Genomic DNA, 13,517 nt, shown 5'->3' with positions numbered 1-13,517 from the left:
GGTTTGGTATTGCTTCTGGCATGTCACAGTCGTTCGGAGGGCGATTCGGTTCTTTTCCTCTTGGTCTGCTTGCACAGCTTCGGTGTTTCGAGGATCTCTTCGAGCAGGATCACGAAAGTTTCAACAGGACCTTCCTGCTTTGTGAGAACATGCCATGGCAAGTCGACGGGGAGTACATCGCCTTTGCCGCAGCTCATGATCTCCTCACGATGAGTTGGCACACGGATCGCGAGGTACAGCTTGGCAATCAGAAGCATGTTCATGTCGTTTCGGGTGGGATCGAAGCGGTGCTGCATCTTGGCCAATTGCTTCACAACCAGAGAGTATGCTGCTGGAAATCTACGGCCGGCCCGGTCGATGGTCTTTGACAGACTGTTGCGTGTAGCCTCGCCGAGTCTTGTTAGGAGCTGAATGAGGTCGTGTCTACGCTTTTGCCACTCTGGACCACCCATATCGAGCGGATCCTCGACATCTTCGTCTTCTCCATCCATGTCATCGGAGCTCTCTGGCTCCTGCAATGCTGTAGCCTCATCCTCATCATCTGTCGTCTCGGTACGCTCAAGCAAGAGATCACTCTGGCCGCTCGAGTTTTCGCCATCCTTCGTCTGACCCGACGTGGCTCCCAAAGGCCTTCGATCCCCTGAGCCTGGCGGAGTGACTTCAGATCGCCCATCGACGTCGAAGGCCACCAGGTCTCTTCATAAGTCCTGCAATGCCGAAGAGAGCTTCGCGGATTTCTGAGCTTTGGCCGAGGAGCTCAGCCCGGCGAGCATGAAGGGTGCGGACAAAACCCTCTCGCAATTCGTGCTCTTGAGTCCGATACAAATTCTCGGCCGTGCTGGCGACATCGGCTCCGATCGAATCTGTCTCCTTGACCGCTTTGAACTTGGCTCGTGCTAGTTCTTTGAGCGCAAAGAGTTCGTGGTTTTCGGCAACTTCGAATACGCACGCATGATGGAAGAGTTCTGGTCTGAGACACTGCTTGCCGTAGTCTCCATCATAGCAAGCAGAAATCAATTATGGCTTCGATCTCGGAGCTTTCGTCCGGCAGGTCAATACGTCTTGGAACGTCTGGTCCCTGCTGTGTGCCTCGTTAGTCTTGCTCTGGTCATTGGCTGCTATTTTCTCACTTGGAATTGGCTGCACATCCTGTCGATATGACCCCATTGCGGCGCGACTACTACGCTGTGCACCACAACTGTGCGATCAGGACACACTATGCTGAGATCTTGGTAGCGTCCATTACGGCGGAGGCAGTGCAGGGCTGGCTCCATGTCGACGTTGGTGAGAGGTTGATGTCGCAGGGAGAGTTCTTTTATCGTCTCTCACTCAGCCGCGTCTTCATCACACGCAGGTGAAGTAAGGCCGGACGCCCCACATTAATACTTATGCGGAAGTGAAAATGACGATGAAAAAGTTCTACAACAATCGCAAGGCAGACAGTAGAAGTAAGAGATGGGACTTGAGGCTCGTTGATTCTCCTTCGGCTTCTTGGACAAAAGCCCGGTGTTATGCAAAACTGCCGCTCATGGCGGCTCACGAAGGCAATTTCCGTCCGAAGCGTTTGTATTCGCATTCATTGCCCTGGATCACTTTGGAACCTTGGAGGCATCACATGCGCTCCTCTCCATTTCTCTAAGCATCTGGGCTTCGCTTGGCTCCTCTAGCACAATAGTACGTCTCTCGCATTCCGCCTAGGCATCTGGGTCTGGCTCGGCATCTGTACCACAATAGTACGTGCGCCACTGCGACGGGGTGTATCTGTTGCCGATATGCTCTTGCTGGGTCCGCTCGGTATCACATTGATGCTGGTATGTACCGCTAGATGGCAGCTCAGCGTCGAAGTGCTCCTCACACCGTGGACACCGGAGACAGCGCGAATCAGATCGCTATGGTGGACTTGGTGTGCGGGTGTCTTGCGAGGCGAAGTTACTACCGTTCTGAGACTCATTGAGAGCGTGAGCGAGACTCTGCGCGAGGGTGGCGGCCAGTGGGGCATGCCTCGCCACGACCCTGTTGAAGCGAGCGTATCGCGCAGGATCACCAAGAAGCTCACGGGCATGCGTCACGGCGATTGCAGTTGCTGCAATGCGTAGCATGATATCTTCCTCGCGCATGTTGGTGTAGAGGCGGTCAAGAGCATCTGCAAAGGATGCTTGATTCCAGTTGCCAGCCAAAGTGTAGGCGTATCAATCGAAAGCATGCTCACGAAGGTCCTCCATACGGTGTTGATTGGCTAATCGCAAGACGTCGGCGTGCAGACTGATATCATCATCCGATGCTGGCTCTGCAGAGCCATAATGGCCATCATAGATATACTCGATGACGGCGGCGACGACTTGTTCCTTTTCGCCGGTCAAGTCGACGACCATATTCTATCGAATAATTCAGCAAACAGAACCACTTGATGTATTTTTGGTCTTACCGGGTTGCTACGTTCGAAAGCGTTCTCGAAAACCGCGGCGCGCGGGCACACGAAATTGCTGTGCACCTCCCATGTGCAGTTGCCACAAACAACAAGCATGTCAGCGTACCGGACGTCTCTCGAAGCAGCGCCGGCCATGTTGTATGATAATGAGTTGTTTCTTTGACGAGGTTGATTGTGTGATGGACTGAGCACGACCTCCGATGCGGTGTGTTCCAGGGGGTGACGAAGAAAAAGTTGGAAGACGCTGTGGGCAGAAATTGAGCCCAAGCTCGAGCACGGGCCTCGCGCTAAGTTGCGGCGACATGTGAAAGCGATGCGCGGTGCATGTGGGAGCAAATCGAAGAACGACTCGCTCGCTGCAAGACATCGGCGACCAACAACTACACGGAAACTCCAATTATTGTAGTATCCGATGCAAACTCCAGCAGCTGCACTCTAATTCGTTGATTAGGAAACATGTGGCGATCCCGTCGGCTTCGTATCGCACAGCATTGAGTCATTAAATCGAAAGATCTTTGCACAGCCTACCCCATTCTGCATTGTATATATATGCCCGGCGCACTTTCTCGGGCTGGCCTCTTTCACTAACCGCTCTCTTCCACATTCATTATGACCTGTGGTATAGTATTACGATTCGCGCGCATGTATATGACTCCGTAGCTAGGGCGATGATGGCAAGGGCAACGATGTTCTCTTCACTACAATCCTGAAATTGCTTAAATATCGTCGATCGCAGCTCTTCACACGAACACAATCTCGAAACTCTCGAACATCCAATCAGCACACTCAACCACCGAAAAATCTCACAGAAGCACACAAAATGACACTTCCTGTATCTAATGACGCACTCACCAGCGCCATCGCTACGGGCGCAGGCAGGATCACGGAAGACGTCTACGAACGGGGCAAAAGAATCGTCAAGGGCGGTTCAAGCAAGAAGAAGAAGCGGGAGCGGGAATTGGAAGAATGGACCGCCGACAACGAGGACTGGGAAGACGAGAACTATGCCAGGCAAGACGCGCTAGATGCCAGGGAAGACGCGCTGGATGCCAAGGAAGACCGTCTGCATGACAAGAAGCATGGCTACTACTATAGGTAGTCATTCTGCGAATCTTTGGGAGTAGATTATGATTGATCTGCTATGGCGTTTGTATTTAGCATGTAGTCTGTGAATTGAAACAGACATTGGTCGGCCATGTCAAGGTTCTTCTTACCTGCATGATGGCTTTTGCTGATCATCTTGTCAATATCATACATGATCATATCTCCGTGCTGGATGTCGACGTTTGCAAAGCCCCCTTCGCTCTTTTCAGGAGCTGCTCTCGCCTTTTGAAGATTGTCCATACCGAATGGATCATTGCTCAAATATCTCAAACGCATTCGAAATGTAGAGCCAAGATCTTCACGGGTTCTAGCTGCTGGGAGCGAAATTCCGGTCCCAGAAATGATCGCCGCCAAGGGCCCACTTTTTTAGCTTTGCAATGAAGTGAAGTTGACTCTCTGTGCGATCTGAGCCTACCCAGATGTGATTGCACGACGCGAGCTCGATCCAATCTCATGAAATGTCACAATCACAGCTGGATCGCTTGCGCAAGTCTTGAGCGCATCCACTAAGCAAACGTCAAACAGAGCCACACTCATTATTTATGCAATGATGCTGCACCAGTCGTTGTTTGCACCTAGTTGCTCCGCTCAAGTGAAGCGACGAGAAAATGATCAGGGCCGATGCTGGGCCCGAGCTTGACTTGACCTCATCACCCACTCGACATATATACATGTGCACGTTTGTGCGTAGCTGGGTCGGCGTTGCCCTATACAATATCAGTCGCTGTTGCCATCAATATACGAGATTCATCGAATCGCGCTGGGAAGGCAGTCACCGCACAAGTCTTTTGTGGCACACTCTTTGGCCGCATAAACCTCTCCACTTCACTTTGTGTCTCTCCTATTGATAATCAAGCACCTGGAAATCAGCTTCAAAACATCTCAAGATCGGCAAGGTCCAGAGCTTAGTGACATCCACAGTTCAAGATCATCCAGAGCTCAGCAACATCCACAGCTCAGCAACATCCACAGCGCAAGAAATTTCAAAGCCTAGCAGAATCCAAAGATAGCAACATCTGGTGCTCACAATGGCCTCAATTGCAGGCCTACCACCAGGGTTATATCAAAAAATGCGGCGCGACTGGCGTGCCACTACAGAAAAAGAAAAAGCTCAAGCAAGATTGCAGAAGCAAGAAAGGGAGCGTGCTCGCGAGGAACGAAAGAGTCGATCTGCGCGCAGTGGGCAGGAGTATGAAATGAACTACGCCTGGTATGTCCTCGGCCTCCCACAATAATGGGGAATGAGAGTTTAAACATGACAGGGAAATCAAGTCGACGTCCTCCTGCTGCTCATCAGCGATATCCACGGGACTATCATCGAGGTCCTTCTTTTCATGATCGAGAAAGTCGGCACAGAACTCATTCGAATGCCTTTCCACGTGCGCATCAACCAACGCACAGTCGTCGAGCTCACTATTATCCTCCGGACCGGGACAGTATGGATAGTGAGAGTACCGACAGCACTACCGAGAGGCCGACTCGCGCTACCGGGGAGCGAGGGGCGCCGCGCAAGCGTCGAGACGGAATTGACTGGATATTGAAATTGTGCTGTAAGCTGCTTTGTCAAGCTTCATTGATGCTCGCTTGCTTACACTCACAGGTGGGATTGACTAAGGACCAAAAGGAGCATGCGCCTGATCGGTCAAGATGATCGTGGCTACGATTAAGAGTTCTGCAGTAGCATGATTTTTGACCTTCACGATGCAATCACATGCTTACTGCTACAGGCTGTGATGGCGACTCGGCTGAGATGGATGTAATGGGAAGTAGCTTGCCAATTGTTTGTGCTCATTGCCATCACCAAGCCCAGTTTCCTTGGTAGACTCGCCCCTGAGCTTGTGAAGCATGTCGTGCTTGACGCATTCCCTACATTCTATGAAGATAGAAGCCCATAATATGTCAGGTATCGGCCAAGCAGTCGTCACTTGGTACGTCCTCGACAGGACATGGGAGTAAAGGAGCTTGACATGCGGACCAGAGAGCAGCGAGAGGCATACTACGAACCGGGAAACCGTCCTCGCCGGTATGAAATTTCTCCAAGGGAGGCCAGAAGACACGGGCAGGTGACGAAATGGGATTATTTCCGGCGCTTCAGGTAACCAAAGGTCGTCCGCGATAGTGGAGCTCTCTACAGCTGCATAGTGCAATCTTAGCCGGCAGAGTTCATGGCATGGTGGGCTATGTGAACTTTTGCTCTAGTCGGGTTCACGAAAGGCGTTGCGAGTTTGATGGATGGGGTTTAGTGAAGTCGTTTATCACGTATTCCATTTCAATTTCCCGAGGCTGCAGAGGTTAATGTCGGATATGAAGTGGTGATAGAATGCCATGCGAGAAAGGTGTGGCCTCTTCGCTCCGTCAAGTGGGTTAGTTCCATGCTCGCCGGTGGACGGTGCGTTGGCTCAACAGGCCAGTGTTGTGGTGAGCGAAGGCAGAGATGTCAGTATAGGCTTGAGGAGGAGCTGCTGAAGAAGAAGAAGGCACTACAGGTAGGCGACAACGCGCGACAAACCTCACCTCGCCTGCTTCTGCCGAGACTTCACCTTGTCCCATTATCAAATATCCTTCTTCACCTCCTAAGAACCTGGGCATGAACATGCATCTTTGAGCATGGTCTTCAAGCACCTGAGAAAACGGGCGAAACTCGCCTAGGGGCGCGAGATCCCGCCGAGTAGCAACAACATCAACGCCGCCTCGAATGACAGCACACCAAGTCTGCAAAAGGGACGCGGGACAGAGACGTCGAAGACACCAGGAGCACCGAAGCCAGTATCAAGACGTCGCATCAGACCAAAACTACCTAGAAAACTCCCGCCTGGTCGTACCTCGCCCTTGGCAGTTGACCAAGACGATGTCTTCTGCTCCAGTACACCCACCATGGCCAGCGCCAAACAACTGTGCAAAGTCCCGGCATCAAAATCACCCGCTGTTGAGACGCACGAGCCGAAGTCACTCATGAATCTCCCCCCAGAGCTCCGATTGCGCATCTACGAATACGTCTTTGCCAGCCAACACATCCCGTCCGAGAGCCACTGCTGTTCGAACGCTCAGCTCGTGAGTAGCGAAATTGGGAAGCAGCTCCCGATAAAATGCACCTGCAGCTCCGGGCCACACCACCCGGAAATCCTCCGTAAATCTCGAATCTCCAACCCGCCTTCCAAATACATCATTGCTAACTTCAAAACTCCAGGAGTCAGCAAGAAAATCTTCCACGAAGCCATGCCGATCTTGTACGACAACCTCGAACTCCGCGCAACCCTCCCTCCTCCCGGCACTCTGATTTTCCTCCCAACCGTGCTCCCGGGAAACCTCATCCCCATCGTGCCCGAATCCGCATAAGAATACATCAAGAACCTGGTGTTCATCACCGCCCGTCACGGAGTCGTCGACATCACCAAATCCTCGTCCTCCTCCAAACCTCATGACGAGCTCGCCAAGTTCTGGCCCGCAATCTGGACGCAATTCACCCGTCTCGAAACTGTGCGCCTCCACTTCGACAACGCAATGTATTTGCAGGAAGCGGCGGAGTTTGATTGTGAATCTTTCAAAGGGCTTGTGAGGCTGGGGAGGTTGAGGAGGGTTGTGGTTGAGATGCATGTGCAGGACAAGTATTTGTCGCATGCGTGGAGGATTCGGCAGCTGGCTGGGATGTTGTCTGCGTTTCTTTGTAAGGAGGCGGAGGTGTTGAGGAAGAAAATCGATGTGGGGATTGAGGTGACGTGGATTCGGAAGAGGGAGGATGGGATGGTGTGGAATTATAAATTTGAGGGGGAGCGGAGGGGATGGGAGGTGGCAGGTTGTGATGGTACCGCTCTTTAAGGAGCAGAGCAGCGGGAGCGCAGACCGAGCGATGGGGTGCGCTTATGAAGACGCTTCGGCTCCTTCACACAGATGGAGAAGGCACATCCTACCACAAACGCTTCGGAAATGCTCATCTCCTCCTCCTCAATCCCACTCTAAAACCTACTTCTTCCCCAGAAATATCATACACCCCACTCATCTCCAACGTAGCTTTACTAAAACTATTCGCAACCCACCTCTCAATTCTCGCAGTCGCCTCCTCATCACTCTCCCCATCAAACTTCACCACCTCAATCGAATGCCTCCTCAGCAACGTCAAAATCACAGCTACAAACTCCACCTGACTCATCTTCTGCCCAGGACAACCCCTAGGCCCCATGGACCAAGATAAAAACGAACCTTTCGGAGGCGCGAACATCGTAATCTTCGAATCCGAGCTTTGATGCAACCACCTCGTCGGCCGGAACTTGAGCTCATCATCGTCAGATTCTTTCTCGTAGCGAGCGCTGTCAAGATTGGTGTTCCGGTAAACTTCGGGATCCAGATGGAGCGCGACGGCATCGAGGTACACTAACGTGCCATCCGGGACACGGAGTTCTTTCCCTTTCTCCGTGACGAGGATCTGTTCGCCTTGCGTTTCCTTGACGATGTGGACTAGCGGTGGATGGAAGCGGAGGGTTTCGAACATGAAGGCTAGGATGCGCTGACATTTGGGAAATAGAGTTTGGTAGTCGAGTTCCTCATCTGTAGGTCCTGAAGCGGGTATGATCGAGTCGATTTCTTCGAAGAGCCATTTTTGCCATGAGGGATGGAGGATCAAGAGCATTATGGTGTAGCTGAGGGTGTTTGCTGTGGTTTCGAAGCCTGCGACGGTGAAGATGAAGAGGTTGCCTCGGATTTCGTCTTCCGTTAGGCCGTTGGGGTTCTCTTCGGTTTTGGCGTGTTGGAGGAGGGCGGACATTGCGTTGCCAGTGGTACTTGCAGCTGCGGAAGTATTTCTTTGACGTTCTCGCTCTAAATTGAGAAGGTCACCGGTATGTACTGGGAACTCGCGCATAGCAATGCTGAGGTTTCGCATAAAGTCGTGTCCAGGTAGGAAGGAGGGATAGTTAGAGGTGAACCATTGCGGCAGAATGATCGGGCCCATAGTAGCTCCAGTGACAATTTTGCAGGCGTCCATATAGTCCATCTTCATCCCTGGTTTTAATTTCTTCTCCCCACCATCATTAGACCAAGACACAGTTGTTCCCATCCCAGCTCCACTCAGAACGTGGATTGTCACTTTCTTCAGCATATCAAAAATCCGATTCGTCTCCGCAACGCCTTTCCCACCACTCATCGCATCCTTCCTGATCACCTCCTCAACCAACCCCTCAGCCTGCCTAACCGTCTCCCCAAACACCGTCTTACTGATCTTCTCATTAACAACCGCAGCCAGAACCTTCCTCTGCCGTGCCCACGACTCCCCATTACTCGTAAACAACGACTTCCCAAACTTCTCCAGAAAAAACGCCGTCAACTTCAACTGATGAAAGTATTGATGTCTCATCAAGACCTGCTTTACAATATCTCGATCCCAAGTATAAAGTTCCAGCTCCGCACCACAACTCACCAACCAGAACGTCTTCCTGTCACCTTGCGGCGCGGCAAAGTTTTCAAAGGGTCGCATTCCTTCTTGGAATTCCCAGCCGTAGATTGTGGGGGCGAGACGATCCCAGATCCAGTTTGGGAGGTAATGTTTTAGGTAGGGTCGTAAGGGGACGCCGGCTACCATCCAGATGAATGAATGCGGGTGCCAGAAGACGTGGATGCGTGGCATGCCGGTGCGTGAAGCTGTGTATGCATTTTTGGCGAAGGGGAGGATGGAGCTGAGGAAGATGTATGTGGTGAGGAGGGCTGGGGCTTCAAAGCGGCCGACTGTGAAGAAGCGGTAGAGGGAGAGAGCGAGCAGGGTAGGGACGAGGAAGGTTGAGATTTCCATTGGTGTTGGGTGGGTTCATCAGATCAGATCAGTCGAGGAGATGAGTTGGTGAGACATAATACTGCTCATTCCAGTTTCATTTCATCAAGAGGTGCCGTTGGAGCTCTTGGAATGGGACGATTGTACGCTTACATAAATACGTATCGATACGAGCTGTACGAGATGAACGTCATCATTGAATCCTGTTGAGAGGGGCGTGGGTTGAGTTCGTCCTGCTGCGTAGTTCTCAGACTGTCCCGAAATGGATATTGCAACACGCGTTATTGTGATCTTGGTATGGAGGTTTTTTCTCTCCCTCATCTTCCTTCGACAATTCATAGTAGTATGAACGCGGCGGCAATCGGAAGATCGTTGTTACCGTACTGGTAGTCTTACGTTGTCGGATGTCGATGCATGCTTTGCGGTGACGAGTCGGCGAATATTCTGGGACGCGGTCAAAGAGCACGAACGCGTGCATTCTCTACCGGAGGACATCGATAGATCACAGCCGGCAAGATGGTGATGGAAGAAGTTATCAGGGTCAGATAATATGCGCTACCTGAAGTAGATTGGACCTTGGTGAAGAGATGAAGAGATGGAGAGTCGACGCTGCGGAGACGTCTCCAACACCTCGTGGCACATATATGCTTACTGTACAGTGCACGCTTCCTTCCGCGTCCTTGATGCTACACTTCAGAATGCAGAGCACTTCATCGACCAGTCTTCACATGTCAACCACTTTATGCACACGGAGACATTCGGTCCAGATCCACCAGAGCTGTCCAACCAATCCCTAATGAGGAGTAGAGCACAACTCTGATCGCACCTCAGCTCTGTGCCACAGATTCGGGACATTTCTTTCGTTTCCTTCCGACGCCTCAACTGCTGAGCACAATCCTCTCAAGTTCACAGTCATTACAATAGCACACATCATGGCAGACACACCAATAAGAGTAGCCATCATTGGCAACGGCCTTGCATCAGTCTGCGTTGCCAAAGGCCTGAAAGACAACCCTCGCTTCCAAGTTGCCATCTTCGAAGGCAGCGATGGCTCTTGGGTGCAGGGTCAAGCCTTTGGTCTCGGCTCAAATGCACAGCGAGCTCTGGAGTTGCTGAATCCGGAGTTGAGAAAAGCTCTTGATGACGCAGGCGGAACGCCATTGCCGAGAAGCGCGAAGATAGTACTGGCGAGCCTCGCAGCATCGAGCATATCTTTAAGCAGATACTGACTAATCCTAGGGCACCGGTCCAGATGCTGGCGAGTTCATTGCGTACCTCGACAACACTTCTCCGCAGATCGTGGTCGGGCGTGGCGTCTTTCAGAGAGAAATCAACAAGACCATTCCGGGCATACCGATAAATACAAACGCGAAGGTCACGAGAGTCGAGCCTGGTATAGATATAGGAAGTCCGGCCACGGTGCACTTCGAGGACGGCAAGTCATTAGAGTTTGACGCAGTCATTGGCGGTGACGGCCTCAACTCCGTGGTTCGAGCGGCTGTTCTGGGTGCTGACAATCCGGCCACGAAACCGAGAGGCATGGGTGGCTTCAACATGCGTATTGTGGTTCCACTCGAGAAGGGCATCGAAGCGTTTGGCAAGGAGCATTGCGAGGAAGACATCCAAACTGGATGGGTCGGCGACGGCGGCTTTCTGCTAACCGACAAGCTTGACAACGGCCAGAGCATGCAAGTCATCGCAGGCTGGAAGGAGCGCCCATCTACTGGTACTGGCTGGCCATACCAAGAACCCTTCCACGAGTGGTCGAAAGACGAAGTAGCCGAGGATCTTCGCGGCTGGGGAAATATTGGCAAGGGTATGGCGAAATTGTTCGCCGAACAGGAAAAGCTTTTCGCTGCAGCTGCCAGATCTCACATTGGCACTACGAAATACAGCAATGGTAATACTTGCACGATCGGCGATGCTGCAGAGTCCTTTGCGCCCGCAAGAGGAGCTGGCGCTGGCCAAGCCATCGAGGATGCCCTCCTCCTGCAAACAGTCCTAAATCAAGTCGAGAGCAAAGCAGACATCTCGAAAGCCTTGGCGGTTTACGACAGAATCCGGCGGCCTAGAAGGTCGGAAGTTGCGCGCCAGAGCAACGAAGCCGGCCTTCTTCTGTGCGGCAGGTCCGACGCAGCAGTCGACAAGGAGAAACTGAAGAAGAAGTTCGAGAATTGGAACGCTTTCATCTACGAGTATGACCTGGAAGGCATGGTGCAAGAAGGAAAGAAAGCCATGCAGTGATGAGCTTAGATCAGTTCATGTCCATCAATTATCAGATATGCTGCTAACAACCGAAGAGAATTGGAGACGGGAGTGATCAATCACAAGCATTTCCCTCTCATCAACATTAGACCCAGCATTTCCCTCACTCACATTGCATTTTGGAACCTTAATATGCCGAAGAACAAGCCAGAAGTCGACAGATCTTGCCGAGAGATCGTGACATTTGTTAGCGTCATGCACGTCTCGACCAATCGTATCGCCGGATTTGGGACTGCACCGAGGCTTCGGACATCACGAATACTGACCACCACACAAGCACAGATACGGCAATTTGCATCGCTCTACACTGCCGTATTGTGGTGTGATCGAGTCAACTCTCTGTCCAGCGTTGTCAAGAGTGTGCACTGCTGCAAGGCTGGGGAAGAAGCGATATTTTATGAGGTGATGGCCGAAAACATACGCACGTCACAAGCTTCTTCCGCACGTTGACCAACAATGGAAGCTTTGATACATCTCCAAGATCTCAAGAACGAGTGCGCGGCTTCACTGTCCAATGCACGAGAAGCCGCCGGGCAATCTGGACGCCGAGAGACTGTAGTCATGAGCTTGTGCACGAGCCGACTCCGTTTGCTTGAGATATTTAGGCCGCTCGTAAACCAGCTACTTGCCGTATAGACACAATCAAGACTTCACATGCACCTCAAAGCGCTTGCGAATCGAGATTACAAACGCTTGAAGTGAAGTAGCGGAGACATGCTTGGAATATATCCTCACTTTCAATGCTGTTATATGCTGCTGACGCAACGAATCGAGACTGCAAACGCTTTAAGTGAAAAGCAGCGAAGCAGTGTTTGGCACATGCAGTAAAATATCCTCACTTTCACCGCCGTCACATGCTGCAGACGCAATCATGGCGCTTGTATTTGCTTTTCATATCACCATGAACTCTCGATATAACTTGAACATCATCATCAACCTACTTCGACACACAAGAACCCGGTAGACCATTACAATGGATCACAACACCAAGCCCGAGGGAAAGCTGCCACGAGCCGAGAAGCAGACTGCCACCAGCACGACTCTGAAGTCAAGGATTCCGATCCGCCAGAATACCACTCATAGCCGACCTCGATATTGTCCCGTACGAAAGCGCAACACTCGCCGGTGGGGCATCGCAACGCTTTCGGAAAAGGACATGAAGCTACTGTCCACCACTCCAGCACGGCTCAGTCACGACCTTACCACCCTGGAAGCACTCGAAGGCCGGGCAAATCCACGATCTAGCTTGGAGTCAGCGTATAGCAACAACTCGAGCGGCAGTATTCCAATCATTCTTGACCTCCATCACATGCTCGATACAGCAATTCGTGAGACCACGTCAAATGCTTCTGAGCTTCCCAAACGCCCGTCACGCAAACCTCGCAACACCAAGCTAAATAGAAGAGCGGCGCTGAAGACCATCGACGAGGAGGAAAGGGCGTCGACCCACAACCCACTTTCCAAAACCATGGACATGGCTCCCATTCCCAAGCCCCTCCCATCCCGCAAACGCACCACCCTCCTAACCCTCAAACAAATGCTCACCACCCCTCCTACCTCTACCACTACCCCTCAATCCTCCACCACTTCCCCCTCCCACCTCCTCCTCTCCGGCACCCTAGACCCCGACCTCACAACCCTGCACACCTCGATCCTCACTTCCGCTCGTTTGGCAAACCTTTCGGCCCAAGTCGCACGCAAGCATATGTTGAAAGCGGAGAAAGCTGTGGGGAAAGTCGATATTGAGAAGGGGTTCTTTAGTGTTGTGAATTTGAGGACGGAGTGGAGTTTGGTGGAAGAGGGGAGGGTGAGGGGGGAGTTGGGGAGGGTGGTGGGGGAGTTGGAGAGGGAGAGGCAAGAGAGGGGGAGGGGGGCGAGGGTTTAAGTTGGGTGGGAGGAGGGATTTGGTTTGGGTGGGAAGGGATTTTAGTTCTGGATTCAGAGTTGAGCATGAAGTTGTAG

General features: G+C 52.0%; 8 protein-coding genes across 8 annotated transcripts; 4 read left to right on the top strand and 4 right to left on the bottom strand.

Annotated features, from left to right (window-relative positions):
• Window positions 1-23: 23 nt before the first annotated feature.
• MYCFIDRAFT_84359 (uncharacterized protein) lies at window positions 24-1,274 on the bottom strand (the record flags this gene model as incomplete). Its single annotated transcript, XM_007933209.1, has 3 exons — window positions 24-640; window positions 690-978; window positions 1,218-1,274. The coding sequence occupies 3 exons, from the start codon at window positions 1,272-1,274 to the stop codon at window positions 24-26; spliced, it is 963 nt and encodes a 320-aa protein (XP_007931400.1).
• Window positions 1,275-1,889: 615 nt separating this feature from the next.
• Window positions 1,890-2,563, bottom strand: MYCFIDRAFT_84360 (uncharacterized protein; the record flags this gene model as incomplete). The annotated part of the gene is made up of 3 exons (XM_007933208.1): window positions 1,890-2,143; window positions 2,210-2,375; window positions 2,426-2,563. 3 exons carry the CDS (start codon window positions 2,561-2,563, stop codon window positions 1,890-1,892), a joined length of 558 nt encoding a protein of 185 aa, XP_007931399.1.
• MYCFIDRAFT_179100 (uncharacterized protein) lies at window positions 2,562-3,527 on the top strand (the record flags this gene model as incomplete). The annotated part of the gene is made up of 7 exons (XM_007933207.1): window positions 2,562-2,578; window positions 2,618-2,635; window positions 2,663-2,732; window positions 2,762-2,833; window positions 2,880-2,923; window positions 2,952-3,072; window positions 3,108-3,527. 7 exons carry the CDS (start codon window positions 2,562-2,564, stop codon window positions 3,525-3,527), a joined length of 762 nt encoding a protein of 253 aa, XP_007931398.1.
• A 26-nt stretch (window positions 3,528-3,553) lies between these two features.
• MYCFIDRAFT_179099 (uncharacterized protein) lies at window positions 3,554-5,800 on the bottom strand (the record flags this gene model as incomplete). The annotated part of the gene is made up of 15 exons (XM_007933206.1): window positions 3,554-3,893; window positions 3,926-3,937; window positions 3,964-3,971; window positions 3,998-4,038; window positions 4,064-4,223; window positions 4,246-4,360; window positions 4,392-4,413; window positions 4,446-4,487; window positions 4,547-4,565; window positions 4,615-4,941; window positions 4,968-5,100; window positions 5,127-5,204; window positions 5,233-5,302; window positions 5,334-5,710; window positions 5,742-5,800. 15 exons carry the CDS (start codon window positions 5,798-5,800, stop codon window positions 3,554-3,556), a joined length of 1,803 nt encoding a protein of 600 aa, XP_007931397.1.
• A 606-nt stretch (window positions 5,801-6,406) lies between these two features.
• Window positions 6,407-6,868, top strand: MYCFIDRAFT_84361 (uncharacterized protein; the record flags this gene model as incomplete). The annotated part of the gene is made up of 1 exon (XM_007933205.1): window positions 6,407-6,868. One exon carries the CDS (start codon window positions 6,407-6,409, stop codon window positions 6,866-6,868), a length of 462 nt encoding a protein of 153 aa, XP_007931396.1.
• A 592-nt stretch (window positions 6,869-7,460) lies between these two features.
• On the bottom strand, window positions 7,461-9,311 carry MYCFIDRAFT_45025 (uncharacterized protein; the record flags this gene model as incomplete). The annotated part of the gene is made up of 1 exon (XM_007933094.1): window positions 7,461-9,311. One exon carries the CDS (start codon window positions 9,309-9,311, stop codon window positions 7,461-7,463), a length of 1,851 nt encoding a protein of 616 aa, XP_007931285.1.
• Window positions 9,312-10,234: 923 nt separating this feature from the next.
• Window positions 10,235-11,513, top strand: MYCFIDRAFT_98969 (uncharacterized protein; the record flags this gene model as incomplete). Its single annotated transcript, XM_007933204.1, has 2 exons — window positions 10,235-10,471; window positions 10,530-11,513. Coding segments are annotated over 2 exons (1,221 nt in total), but the record flags the coding sequence as incomplete, so codon positions are not given.
• Window positions 11,514-12,528: 1,015 nt separating this feature from the next.
• MYCFIDRAFT_200067 (uncharacterized protein) lies at window positions 12,529-13,440 on the top strand (the record flags this gene model as incomplete). The annotated part of the gene is made up of 1 exon (XM_007933203.1): window positions 12,529-13,440. One exon carries the CDS (start codon window positions 12,529-12,531, stop codon window positions 13,438-13,440), a length of 912 nt encoding a protein of 303 aa, XP_007931394.1.
• Between the last annotated feature and the right edge of the window lie 77 nt (window positions 13,441-13,517).

This window comes from Pseudocercospora fijiensis (genome assembly GCF_000340215.1).
Source record: "Pseudocercospora fijiensis CIRAD86 unplaced genomic scaffold MYCFIscaffold_10, whole genome shotgun sequence".
NCBI classification, from domain to species: Eukaryota; Fungi; Ascomycota; class Dothideomycetes; order Mycosphaerellales; family Mycosphaerellaceae; genus Pseudocercospora; species Pseudocercospora fijiensis.
This window is presented reverse-complemented; position numbering and strand designations above follow the sequence as displayed.